Raw genomic sequence first — 13772 nt, 5'->3', positions numbered from 1 at the left:
ATCAAGCCAATCAACTGTCTCACCCATTCAGAGGGCCTGATCCACTTGGGGGCCCCTCAGCCGTTGGTTCATAGTTCATGTGTTTCCATTCGTTTGGCTATTTGTCCCTGTGCTTTATCCAACCTTGGTTTCAACAATTCTTGCTCATGTAAACCCTCTTCTTTCTTGCTAATTAGACTCCCGGAGCTCCACCTGGGACCTAGCCATGGATCTCTGCATCCAGATTCCTCAGTTATTGGGTGGAATTTCTGGCACGACTATTAGGGTGTATGGCCATCCCATCACCAGAGTAGGTCAGTTGGGCTGTCTCTCGACCATTGCCAGCAGTCTATTGTTGGGGTATCTGTGGATTTCTGTGGGCCTCTTTAGCACTTTGTTTCTTTCTTTTCTCATGTGGTTTTCATTTACCATGGTCTCCTATTCCTTGTTCTCCATCTCTGTTCTTGATCTAGCTGGGATCTCCTGCTCCCCATAGCTCTCTTTCCCTCGACCCCTGGCCTTTATTACCCCCACTCATGTCCAGGTTGTTCATGTAGATCTCAGCCATTTCTTCGTCATTGGGCGATCCCCATGTCTTTCTTGGGGTCCTGTTTTCCAGGCAGACTCCCTGGTGATGTGAATAGCAGTCCAGTCATCCTTGTTCCCTACAGAATGGGAAAAGGTCTTCACCAACCCCATGTCTGACAGAGGACTGATATCCAGAATATATAAGGAACTCAAGAAATTAGACATCAAAACGACCAACAGTCCAATTAAGAAATGGGCTATAGAACTAAACAGAATTGCCTATAGAACTAAACAGAGGAAACTCAAATGGCTGAAAGACATTTAAGGAATTGCTCAACATCCCTAATCATCAGGGAAATGCAAATCAAAACAACCTTATGCCTGTCAGAATGGCTAAGATCAAAAACACTGAAGACAACTTATGCTGGAGAGGATGTGGAACTAGGGGAACTCTCCTCCACTGCTGGTGGGAATACAAGCTTGTACAACCACTTAGGAAATCAATATGGCACTTTCTTAGAAAATTGGGAATCAATCTCCTCCAAGATCCAGCTATACCACTCTTGGGCATAAACCCAAGGAATGCTGAATCATACCACAAGAGCACTTGCTCAACTATGTTCATATCATCATTGTTTGTAATAGCCAAAACCTGGAAACAACCTAGATGCCCTTCAACTGAAGAATGGATAAATAAAATGTGGCACATATACCCAATGGAATACTACTCAGCAGAGAAAAACAATGACATCATGAGGTTTGCAGGCAAATGGATGGATCTAGAAAAAAATCATCCTGAGTGAGGTAACCCAGACTCAGAAACACAAATATGGTATGTACTCACTCATAGGAGGATACTAGATGTAAAAAACTTTTTTAAAAAGTGGCCAGGGATGATGATGCAACACCTTTAATCTAAGCACTTAGGAGGCAGAGGCTGGAAGATCTTTGTGAGTTTCATGCCAATCTGATATAGATATCAAGTTCCAAGCTAGGTAAGGTGGTATAGAGAGACTTTGTGTCAATTTTTTTCATAGAATATGACTATTTTGCCCTACTTAATAAAAATGAATTTTAACAGAGCGGTGGTGATGCACACCCTTAATCCTAGCACTCTGGAGGCAGAGGCAGGCATATCACTGTGAATTCAAGGCCAATCTGGTCTATAGAGTGAGTTCTAAGACAAACAGGGCTACACAGAGAAACCCTGTTTCAAAAACCAAAAGTGAAAAACAAAAAAGAGAGAATTTGAATCTCTGTCATAAAGGATGTTTCTGTTTCTAAGTATTATCTGATAGATACACAACCAAAGTTAATAGGGTTTGGGGCTAGATAGGTAGCTCAATGATTAAAAGTATATATTGCTTTTGTGGAAAACCCAAGTTCAGTTCCCATCACCAACCTCAGGCACTCAGAACAACTTGGAACTCCAACTCCAGGGGATTCAATGCCTCTGCTCTCTGAGGGCACCTATACCCACATACACAAACGCATAATAACTACACATAATTAAAATCTTTTTTAAAAGTCTTTAAAGACAGAGTTTCTTTGAATGCCTTTGGATCCTGTCCTGGAACTGGCTCTGTAGAACAGGCTGGCCTCAAACTCACAGAGATCTGCCTGCCTCTGTCTCCCAAGTGCTGAGATTAAAGGCAAGAGACACCACCACCCGGCAAATTAAAACCTTTTTAATTTAGTGAAGGATTTAGTTTTCGCTCTGAGTAACTGTAAAGGAAGGTATTGCTAGAAAATGACTGGTCTGATTTGAATTTAACAGGATCACTTTGTCTTTGTGACTAGGCAGGAGACATAGATAGGCCACACAGGAAGGCAGAGAAGCCAGCCAAAGGCAAGTCATTGGGTGGGAGATCATGTCAAACCTTAGGTTCCTATTTCTTCTCCAATTGTCAAACCTGCACCTTGTCAGGCCAAGCATGCACAAGGCTCTGGGTTCAATCTCCAGCACACAAAGAGAGGGGTAAAAAGAGAGGAAGAAGGACTGTGGTAAATCTGAAGGCCACCAGGTGGTTCACTTCTGAACCCTAGCACTTGGGATTCTGAGACAGGAAAATCATTAATTTGGGGTGAGCCTCAGCTACATAGCAAGAGCCTGTATTGTTTTCCTTTGTTATTGAAAAAAATTATAAAATATATTTTGATCAAGTTTCCTCTCCCCCCAATTCTTCCCAGATACTCCCTAGCACTCTATTCTTCCAACTTTATGTTCCCCCTAAAAACAAACAACAGACAATACTCCCCCACAAAAATAGAAACCAAAATATACAAAGGAACAATAAGACAAAATGCCCAAACAAAACAAAATAAGACAAAAAAAATCTACAAAAATGCCATTGAGTTTGTTTTTGTGTTTGCTGACTCTTCCTGGGCATGAGACCTACCCTGCCTGAACAGGCTCTGTGTGTGTGTGTGTGTGTGTGTGTGTGTGTGTGTGTGTGTGTGTGTGTGTGTTCATATCTACTACAGGAAGTGTCTATAGTAGTGAGGCACTAACACGTGTATATAGACGAATATCACTGAAAGTCATTTTATTGCTATGTTCCTTTAGCAGAATAATAGTATTTGATTTTCCCCTTAGGCCACAGCATATATAGTCTCAAGTTCTTCACCACTTTATCAGTGTCAGGTGTGACTTCTGTCTCATAGAGTGGGCCTTAAATCCATTCAAAAAGTGGTTAATTACTTCCATAATGTTTGTGGCAGTGTTGTGCCAGTATGTCTTGCAGACAGATCACTGTTGTAAATCACAGGATTTGTAGCAGGGTTAATAATTAACTATCTCCTCTGGTAGCATGCACGCAGAGTACCTTCTAGTACCATGAACACTAATCACTAGGTATGAAGCTTCTAGTTAGGTACCAGCTTGTTTTCTCTGTGTTTAATGAGATATATTAAATGTTGTCTTCATCAAAGGGCCTTACCAACACTTTGTGGAGAGTATCCAATGTCCTTGGTGATAGCCTGTGATGCTTGTGGCTTTTCATGGGGCCCTTTAGGCAACAATTCAACAAGATGTAACCCATTCCTGGCACTGAAGGTTTTACATGGTGGCATAAGATGTCTAGTTGGAACATTGTCCTCCTTATTATTTGGTGACTCCATTTAGATTCCTTTTATATATGAATATAGTTTAGGCACAGTAGTAGGTTTCCATATGATTTTTAAATGACCTTTGATGTTAATTATTCCTTCCGTGTATTACCTCTTTTACCCTTCTCTTTAATCCGTATCCCTATTTAATCCTATTTTAGTTTCCCTTTGTCTCTCCATAACAATATATTCTATATATTTACATCTTCTTTCTCCATCTTCTAGTTAATTTGGCTAATGATTTTTCAATCTATTTTCTCTAAGAACCAACTCTTCATTTCAGGATTTTTTTTGTATTGTTTTTATTGTTGTTTGTTTTGATTTCAGTCCTGAGGTTGGTTATTTCTTGCTGTCTGTTCCTTTGGGGGTGTTAATTGTTCTTGTTGTTCTAGAGCTTTCAGCTGTGCCATTCAGTTACTAATATGAGGTCTCTCCAAATTTTAATGTAGGCACTTAGTGCTGTGAACTTGCCTCTTACAACTGCCTTCATTGTGTCCCATAGGTTTGGCTATGTTGTGTTTTCATTTTCATTATTTCTTTCTTAATATCTGTCTTGACCTATTTTTCACTCAGTTGTGAGTTGGTGTCCATGAGTTTGTATACTTCCTGTTGTTGTTGATATCCAACTGTAATTCATGGCAGTCAGATAGGATGCATGGTATTACTTCACTTTTCTTATATCTGTTGAGACTTTCTTTGTATCTAAGGATGTGGTCAATTGTGGAGAAAGTTTCATGAGCTGCTGAGAAGAAATTATATTCTTTGTGTGGGGGTGAAATACTCTGTATATGTCTGTTAGGTTCATTTGATTTATGATATTCATCTCCAGCATTTCTCTTTTTAGTTTTTGTCTGGATGACCTGTCTATTGGTGAGGACCAAAGTTCAGATCTCAGTATCCATGTCAGTTGTCTCACTACTGTCTGTAACTCACGCACCAAGGGATCTAATGACCTCTTCTATCCTCTCTGGAAACCTAGACACACATGTATGTTCATACACATGCAGAGGCACACAGATGCACAAGTAAATAAAAATAATTTTTAAATATTTCAAAGGATTCTTTGTATGTTTGAGATATGAGTCTATTATCAGACATGTGTATTACAAAATTTGTCCCAGTGTATTTGTCTATTAATTCAGTTAACAATGTCATGAAACAGAAACTTAATTCCAATGAAATTAAGTATCTTGCTTATAGACCTGTTGTTAGCTGTCTATCTGTAACCTTATTGCCAAACTAAAAACTGTCTAGATTTATCTTTGAAAAGATCTAACTGTGGCATTTACATCGAGAATTATAAATTTTATGAAGTTGTAAGTTCTTTGTCTACATCATTCCTTTGCTTCTGCATATCCTAGTCTTCCTGCCATGTATTAAGAAGACTGTACTTAATCTCTTCAATTTTCTTTGCTTTTTTCTGACGAGTAGTATCAGTATTTCTGTGAGTTTATTTCTAGATTTTTCTGTTCAATTTCCTTAATGTCCAGTCTTTCCCCCAAAACACATACTCTGAATGACTGCAGCTATATGGTAAGTTTGAAAATGATAGTAACAATTCTATAAATTTGTTTTATAAACTTATAAAATTACGGTAATGTTATAGTTATAGTATATTATTATATTAACCATTCTCATCTTTTGTCTGTCCATGTAACATTTATAACTAAATTTTGAATATTGATAAAAATTACTTTTTAGGATTTTAATTGGAATTGTATTAAATATCAATCTTTCAAACTCTCCCTCTCTCCCATATTTTTCTTACTATATAGCCAAGTTCAGCATCAGAATCAGATTCCTGTCTTCTTCTTTTTTCTTGATGGTACATGATTGATGCTATGATTTTAATTTGAAATCTAGGGCTGGGAAGTTAGCTCAGCAGTTAAAAACATTTGTGTTTCTTACAGAGGACCCAGGTTTGTTTTGCAGCACCCACATGGTGGCTCATAGCCATCTGTAACTCCAGTCCCAGAGGACCCGACATCCTCTTCTGCCTCTGCTAACACCAGGCATGTACATGGTATACTTACATACATGCAACCAAAACAATAATACACACAATAAATCTAATTTTTCCATTTAAATTAGAAGTCTAAATATTCATGGTTGAAACACAGGAAATTATTGACAAAGAACAAAAGAAAGGAAGGAAAAGACAGGTAAAGAATGAAGGCAGAGAGAGAGAAGGAAGATTCTTCTGTTTTTTTCCCCTGCTATAAACTTGTTTTAGATTTGTATCTTTCAGCTAATGTGTATGAATTTTGCTTGCACATAGGTATGTGTACTATGCACACAGTACTTGTGGAAGTCAGAGGACACAGCTGAGTCCCCAGGACTGGAGTGACAAATGGTTGTAACCACCATGTGGGTTTTGGGAACCAGACCTGGGTCCTATGAAGAATAGCAAAAGCCTTTGACTACTAACCCATCTCTCCAGGCTTTCTGCTGAGAATTTTTATAGAAAAATGGTAAACATTAAAGTATAGCTTTGTGTACCACATAGTCTTAATGAACTTTCTATAAAATGATGTGTTTTAATTGTAACAAGTTTGGAAAATGTGTTCTCAAGCCATGTCATTTTTTTTGGGGGGGGGGAGGGGGTTGAGACAGGGTTTCTTTGTGTAGCTTTGCGCCTTTTCCTGGATCTTACTCTGTAGACCAGGCTGGCCTTGAACTCACAAAGATCCACCTGGCTCTGCCTCCTGAGTGCTGGGACTAAAGGCGTGCACCACCACCGCCCGGCGCCATGTCATATTTTTAAAACTCAGATAAAACATTTGTTAATTATGGTCACATTTGCTGAGTCAACATTAACTGTTTTCTTTTATACCAAATCTTCTGCTTTATCTCCAGCTTCCTATGCAAAATTTACAGTTGAAGATGTAGAAAAGACTGTGGTGAGACCTGGCTACAGCAGCTTCCTGATCACAGAATTTAGAGATCTAAAGAATGTTTTATCCCTGGCTACTATGCCTAATCAAATAAAATCAACTTTGCTATTCCCAGTAAGGTCTTGGTTCTTATATAACTTTGGCTCAACTAAAGGACGGAATTGGACCATAAGTTTAAAACCATGTAATTATTGGGTTCAACAAGATGATCATAATATTTTATCCCTCAATGTTGTGAAGTATCTTGATGTGGGAAACAAAGAGAATTATGAACTTAAGTTGATCCCTAATACAAGAGGTAAGTTCTCTTTTATAGAAAAAGTAAAAAGGAGTTATATTTTTTTAAGTACAAAACATAATTCTTTGATATTCAGTTTGGCTTCTGTGATTGCTAGGATTCCACTAGTAACAGAATTATGTTCTAATTATGGTTAATGACTGCATTCTAGGCTCTGTATTAAATGTTTTATAGATTTTTAAAAAAAGATTTATTTATTATGTGCACAGAAGAGGGTGCCAGATCTCATTACAGATGATTGTGAGCCACCATGTGGGTGCTGAGAATTGAACTCAGGACCTTTGGAAGAGCAGTCAGTGTTCTTAACTTCTGAGCCATCTCTCTAGCCCTTATAGATATTTTTAATGTTTGCAGTCACCCTAAAAGTCTAGATAATATTCATTTTATCAATGAGGAAATAAAGGTAAATTAACAGTCAAAGCTTATATCATATTGTAGCATATTTTTTTGTTGTCCTTCTAAATGAAACCCTTTTAATTTCTTTGGTGTGGCAATATTTATCTTAGTTATTTTTTATTTTGTGTCTATGAGTGTATTGCCTGCAATAACTGCCCCATGTGTCTGTGCATGGAGGCTAGAAGAGGGTATCAAATCCCCTGGAACTCAGTGACACATGTGTGAGATACCATGTGAGTGCTAGAAATCAAACCAAGTTCCTCTACAAGAACATCAAGTGCCCTTAACCACTGAGTCATCTCTCTAGCCCCTATTTCAGGTATTGAATTCAAGCCAAAATGGATTTTACATAAAATACTATACTATATCTTATATTTCAGCATATTTATTATAAAAACATGTGAAGCTAGACTGGCAAGATGTCTCAGCAAATTAGGGCACTTTCCACCAAGACTGTTACCTGAGAACCACAATCAACATAGTAAAGGGAGAGAAGTAAGAACCAAGTCCCACAGGTGGTCCTCCAACCTTCCAAAGAGCACCATCTCATGCACAGATCCACATTAATATGCATGACACTTACTCACACACATATTACTAAATACGTAAATAAATAAATAAAAATACAATAATAATGAAAAATCTGAGGGTTAATGAGATGGCTCAGTGGATATGAACACTTGCCATGCAACTCAGACAACCCAAGTTTGGTCTCTGGATCTCACAATGGAAAGAGAGAATTGACTCCCAAAAGTGGTCCTCTGTCCTGCTCATGCCCACCATGGCATCCAAGAACACACACACACACACACACACACACACACACACACACACACACACACACACACACATCATATACACACAATAATAATGAATTAGTAAAAAATAACAATATAAGAACTTTTAAGAATTTAAAGTATGCAAAACCAAAACTGTCAGGGCTAAAGTTTCTCTGTGGTAATAGGATTTGTTGAGACAAGTGTTGGTAGGTAAGAATCAGGTTTATTATGTACCCTGAAGAAGGAAGAGCTAGTTCCTTAAAGCTGTCATCCCAGGCTCAAAGCTTGTGATGGTTTCTGTTGTCAACTTGACAAATAAGACTCACCTGGGAAAAAAGGCCTATGCATGCATGTGAGGGATATCTTGATTACTTTAATTGATGTGGAAAGACCCATCTTAATTGTAGGTGGGCCCATTCACCTGGACTGTGGGAAGTGGAGCAAGCAAGCTGAGTACTGGTGTGCATTAGTGTACTGTTCTCTGCTTCTTGGCTGTGGATGAAATGCCCAGCTGCTTCAACTTGACTTCTCTACCAGGATGGACTGTACCTTGAGCTGTGGGCTGAAATAAACTCTTGTTTTTGTATGCTGCTCTTGTCAGAGTTTCTATCATAGCAACAAGGAAGAGCTAAGACAGGGCCAAAGGATGTTTTTATGGGCAGAGTCAGTGAGGCTGCAGGCTGGACAGGCTTGGTAAGGAAGAGTCTGTGTCTTCTCTAGAACATCATAATGGATTTTGCCCTTATACTAGTTTGCTAAGGAAGGGCTAGAAGTCTAAATATGACTCAAGAGATGAGTACTGGAGAAAGCAGAAGAGAGATGTGCAGTCAGTGTGGCACATTGAGACGAAATTAGATAAAGAAGCCTAGGTCTGTCTTTGAGTACTGACATGTTTCAGGTTTTTATAGAGGATGAGTTGGAGCAGTAGAAATAATCTAACAATTTCAATCAAGGTGTGGTCTTGTTGCTCATCCTCAGTTCTGGGCCTACATGTTCCTTCAGAGTTCCTACTGCTGCCAAAGCCAGAAGAGACAAACCAGTTCCTGTGAGATGATTGCTCCTGCTTGTGTGCACAGCTCCTGTTATTCCCAGTAATGTCAGGTTTAGGACAATGATTGGGAATGGAGTTCTGGACAGCACATGGAAAGGCTCAAGGAAAAATGTTTCAGTTTCTCTTACTTCATCTTTGAAAGGGCCTGAGACAGATTAGGTGCTGTGGGGTTTCAGGCCCCCTGCCTCATAATAAGAGGCCCTGGAGATGCAGTGAAACTCGGGCAAAGTCAGTTTTTGTGAAGTTGTCTATTGTGATGTAACTGCCCCAGAATCTGCTTTAGTCATGGCCCCACCCCTGGCCTCCTTTGATACATGCACTTAGTCACATAGTACACTGTCTGGATTTTTTTTTATTTTATTAAGCTGCATTTTGTTTGTGTTTGTGAGGGTATATCATTCCACACATGGTCTATAGTGCATGTGTGGACATCAGGGAACAACTTTCAGGAGTAAGGACTCTCCATCTACACTATGGTTCCCTAGAATGGAACTCAGGTCATCTGTATTGTAAAGGGCAAGTGCCTTTACCCTAACCCTGTATTTTCCCACTGGAGATAAACCTTGAAAGTAGTTCACCAAAAGGCAGACAAGCAGATGTCAGCCTTTGGGATGGGAGATCCAGCACCTGATGTTTCTCTGAAGCCATAGGACATCTGTGTATTGAAAATAGAACATATTTTATTTCTTATAATATTCCTAATTTGTTTATGTACACTCTTTGAATAATTAATATGTACATATAAAGTTAAACAGGAGTCTGGTGATGTTGGACTTTCTTTGGACTGCCAACTTCCAAATAACAACTTGGAAATGTTTTATTAATTATGAAAGCTTGGTTTTAGCTTAGGCTTGTTCCCAGATAGCTCCTATAACTTAATTTAACTGATTTATATTAATCTACATTCTGTCATGTGGCTTATTACCTCTGTACTTATGTCCAAATCCCTCAGTGTCTGGCTAGCGAATGTTATGCACCTCAGATTCTGTCCCAGAGTTTCTCTCTCTCCCTGGAAGTCCTGCCTATCCTCTCCTGCCTGGCTATTGGACATTCAGATCTTTATTAAAACAGTCAGGTGCCTTAGGCAGGCAAGGTAACACAGTGACACATCTTTACATAGTGTGATTAAATAGCCGAAACGGTCTGGCCCAAAGTAAAGGACAGATCTGAAATGAAGATGGGAATGCCAGGCTTTTGTCTTTTTGGTTTCCTGGTGAACCCTAGTGAAAGTTGATGCTTTTTAACAAAAGCAGTTTCTAGGTGTCCGTTATCCGACATCAAGTCAGAGACGTCAAACTTTTTATCCCATTTGAGTCACTCTTCAGATGTCTGCAAGTTCATGTAAAGACTTAATGCTTTTAGCAAAGTTTTGAGGCCCTACAAAGTGGCATGCACAACTGTTAGAGCTCACATAGCAGAGGTCTTATCCACATAAAGACAAATGTGAAGACACTAATGTATGACATCCAAAATTCATAATATCTTAATTTCTATAGGTGCCACTTATCTATTAAGAGGTAAGGGGCCCAGAGTTTCTTTGTCTTCTATCCCCTGGCTGTCACTAACTGCCTAGGCTTTGCCTCTGTGTGGGTACAAATCCAGTAAACAATGCCAGGAGATAACAGAGTGAAGGAAAGGCTTTCTTCTTCCAGCAAGAAAGAATACACTGGGAATAATTTCCAAAGCAATTTCTCCCAGGGAAAAAAGGCAAAAAGCTGTACCTTTCTTTTCCTTTACTGAGAAAATGTATCCATACTTTCATAGGTGTGTTGTTAGATGGAAACATCCTTGAGTATGCTCAGGTCAAGTTCAAGGTCATGAGTTGTTCAAAAGAGGAGCTAGGAATTCCACAGGGCAGAAAATGTAGTATTACAGTGAGCAAAGTTTACCCTAGGTTGCCTAAAATGAGTGAGTCAGAGAGACTGGGATGTTTTCTGATTCCTAGGTTTCTCTGGAGGAGATTTTCCCAAACCAGTAAGTATCACCTACAAGTCTCTGAAGGAGCACTAGAGAGACGGCTCACATGGCTTTTTATAGAACTGAGTTCAGTTCCCAGCACACACAAAAACTTTGCAGGGATATCAATAGTCATTTAAAGGGCATCAGCTTCCTCAGCTCCATAGTTGTATGTAATGTACAAATACCTGCCTGGTACCAAACATAACCAGTAGTACCCAAGTGACCTTGCTATCCATTTGAGAACCTGGATGAGAAGTGAGGAGTGGAAGGGAAATCCATGTTCTGAGGGAAATATCTGTGAAGGTAAACTTTTCTAAGAACTATTAAGTTGCCAATCATTATTGAGTTGTTTCTACGATTTTCATTATGTAATGTTAGCTGTTGGCACTGTTTCCATAGGTATGAAACTACTTCAAGTCCCACCAGTCATTGTGGTTGTTGGAAACCCAGCCTTACTGGAAGTTAAGACGGAAGGCTATTATGATGTCACTGATAGTTACCATTTGAAGGTTCACATAGCTAGCAAATTTTTCCAAAAAGTAAGTTTTTTTATTTCAAAACAATCTATTAGATATAGAAAATATAAACTTAGTAACTATGAAAGTCAAACTTAAACTTTCCATTAAGGGTAAGTAAGTACACTTCACATGTGTGATATTTTATAAGGTAGAATGGAGGTTTTGATAAAGGTTAACCATATGGGTTCTTATCAAGTGTGCTGTACACCTTTAATTTCAGCACTCTGTGGGCAGGAGCAGGCAGAGATATCTGAGAATTGAGGCCAGCCTGGTCTATATAGTGTGTTCCAGACCAACCAAGGCTATATAGTAAGAGAATCTTAGAAAAATAAAAAATGAAAAGCTTGTATATTTTTACATTTTTAAACTTTTTTCTAATTTTTTCTTTTGTTTTCTCTTCATTGTTAATCAAATTTTCTCTCTTGTACTTTTCTGCTCCTCCAGTTCATTTTCATTTTCTTTTTTTCTTTCTTTTTCCTGTTCCCTACACCTTCCTTATTCCATATTTATCTTAAATGTTTTGAACCTCAAACCACATAATTTTTGTGTAAGACAAATTGCTAAACAGTCTTATTAATAATAATAAAAACCTCTGGAGCGAGATATTGGGGTAAAAACTGAGAGATCAGAAAAGCAGAAAGAAGCCAGCCATATGCCTACCACTTAGAGATCCTCGGCCAAAGAGAGCTACTTCCTGTATACCCATGCCTATATGCCTTTCTGTTCTGCATCTCACTTCTTCTCTCTGCCTAGCTACATCACTTCCTGTCTGGCTGTAAAGACCTCCAGACCTCTATGGTTAGTGCTGTGATTAAAGGTGTGTGTCACCATGCCTCGTTTTGTTCCCCAATGTGACTTTGAACTCACAGGGATCTAGATGGATCTCTGCCTCCCAAATGCTAGGATTAAAGGTGTGTGCTGCTATTGCCTGACTTCTATTTTTAATATAGTAGCTGGCTTATTCCTCTGATCCTCAGATAAGCTTTATTAGGGTGCACAATTTATTGGGGGACACAATATATTACCACATTTTTGGCCATTTTATTTTATATGGTTATTGATAGCATAGTACTTGGCTTTAATATGTTTTATTATATTCCTATATCTGATTTAGTTTGGTTGTGCTACTTATATGTCAGTTTATTTCCCTCCACCTACGTGCTGCTAGTGTTCTAATGGTCAGCTTTAACTACCAACTTGGCATAATCTACAATCACCTGGGAAAGGTGTCTCAATGAACTTGTCTAAATCACATTGGCCTATGAGCATACCTAAGAAAAATTTTGTTAATTAGGTTAACAGAGGTGGCAATACCAACCCTGGATATTAAAAAACAAAATTAACAAACTTCAAGATAAAAACACTCGTTGTTGGGGATGTGGCTCAGTTGGTAAAGTGCTTGTCTGGCATGCATGAATCCTGGGGTTACATATACGAGGTACATTATTGCATACTTATAGTCCCAGGACTTAGAAGGTGGAGGCAGGAGAAAAAAATCAACTCGTGCAAGTTGTCCTCTGATCTGTACAACACACACACACACACACACACACACACACACACACACACACACACGCACGCACGCACAAAAAATGTAGAAAAAACTAACCACAAAGCACGAGACTACCTCAGTCAGTCTGTGTCAAGGGTTTTAAATAGCTCATTTAATGTTGTTTTGCATCTACTACTTGTTGATATTTATTCTCTTCCTTTGGCTGGCTTGCTCTATGCTTAATAAACTCATTCAATCAAAACCAAAAACACAACTACCATAGATGATTCTCTGGATCATTACAAACAATGTATTGAGGTGTTCCTAGAATTCTAACCTTCATTCCTTGATGTTTCCAGGGTTCCACTTCACTATCAATGATTATGTGGGAAGCCTCCACTTCATGCTCTGTAACTACATTATTGCCCATCATGAAGAGCAGTTGCAGCTACCTCAAGACTCTACACCACATTCCTGGCAGACAAATACCACGTGAAGACTGGATTAGTGGAGTTCACAAGGACAGTCGAGGTTTCAATATGATCAAAACTCTGCCGGTAAGAAATCTAGTTGTAGCACCTTTAAGAGAACAAGTGATGTGTTTCTCCTGTGTACTCCCATGGACAGTCTGTGTTAGCATTTCTGCTCTGAGGTGCTCTAGCACTGCCATCATTTTCAAACTGGGTCATTTTGAGAACATGATGGTGAGGATCCATTTGTAAACTGAGAAAACCTTCTGAACTAACGGTGTTTCTTACTAACTCCTCTCA

General features: G+C 38.8%; 1 protein-coding gene across 11 annotated transcripts in view; it reads left to right on the top strand.

The window, feature by feature from the left end:
* The window catches only part of LOC102917890 (cation channel sperm-associated auxiliary subunit beta-like), a 189370-nt gene that overhangs the window by 150113 nt on the left and 25485 nt on the right, over positions 1–13772 (top strand). For all 11 annotated transcript variants that reach the window (XM_076551253.1, XM_076551255.1, XM_076551254.1 and 8 more), the window contains 3 exons: positions 6472–6807; positions 11392–11531; positions 13362–13559. In XM_076551253.1, coding sequence (XP_076407368.1) covers positions 6472–6807; positions 11392–11531; positions 13362–13559 — 674 coding nt within the window. The remainder of the gene's footprint in view (positions 1–6471; positions 6808–11391; positions 11532–13361; positions 13560–13772) is intronic.

This window comes from Peromyscus maniculatus, chromosome 14, assembly GCF_049852395.1.
Source record: "Peromyscus maniculatus bairdii isolate BWxNUB_F1_BW_parent chromosome 14, HU_Pman_BW_mat_3.1, whole genome shotgun sequence".
NCBI lineage: Eukaryota > Metazoa > Chordata > Mammalia > Rodentia > Cricetidae > Peromyscus > Peromyscus maniculatus.
The sequence above is the reverse complement of the archived record's forward strand: the minus strand, read 5'-3'. Positions and strand labels throughout refer to the sequence as shown.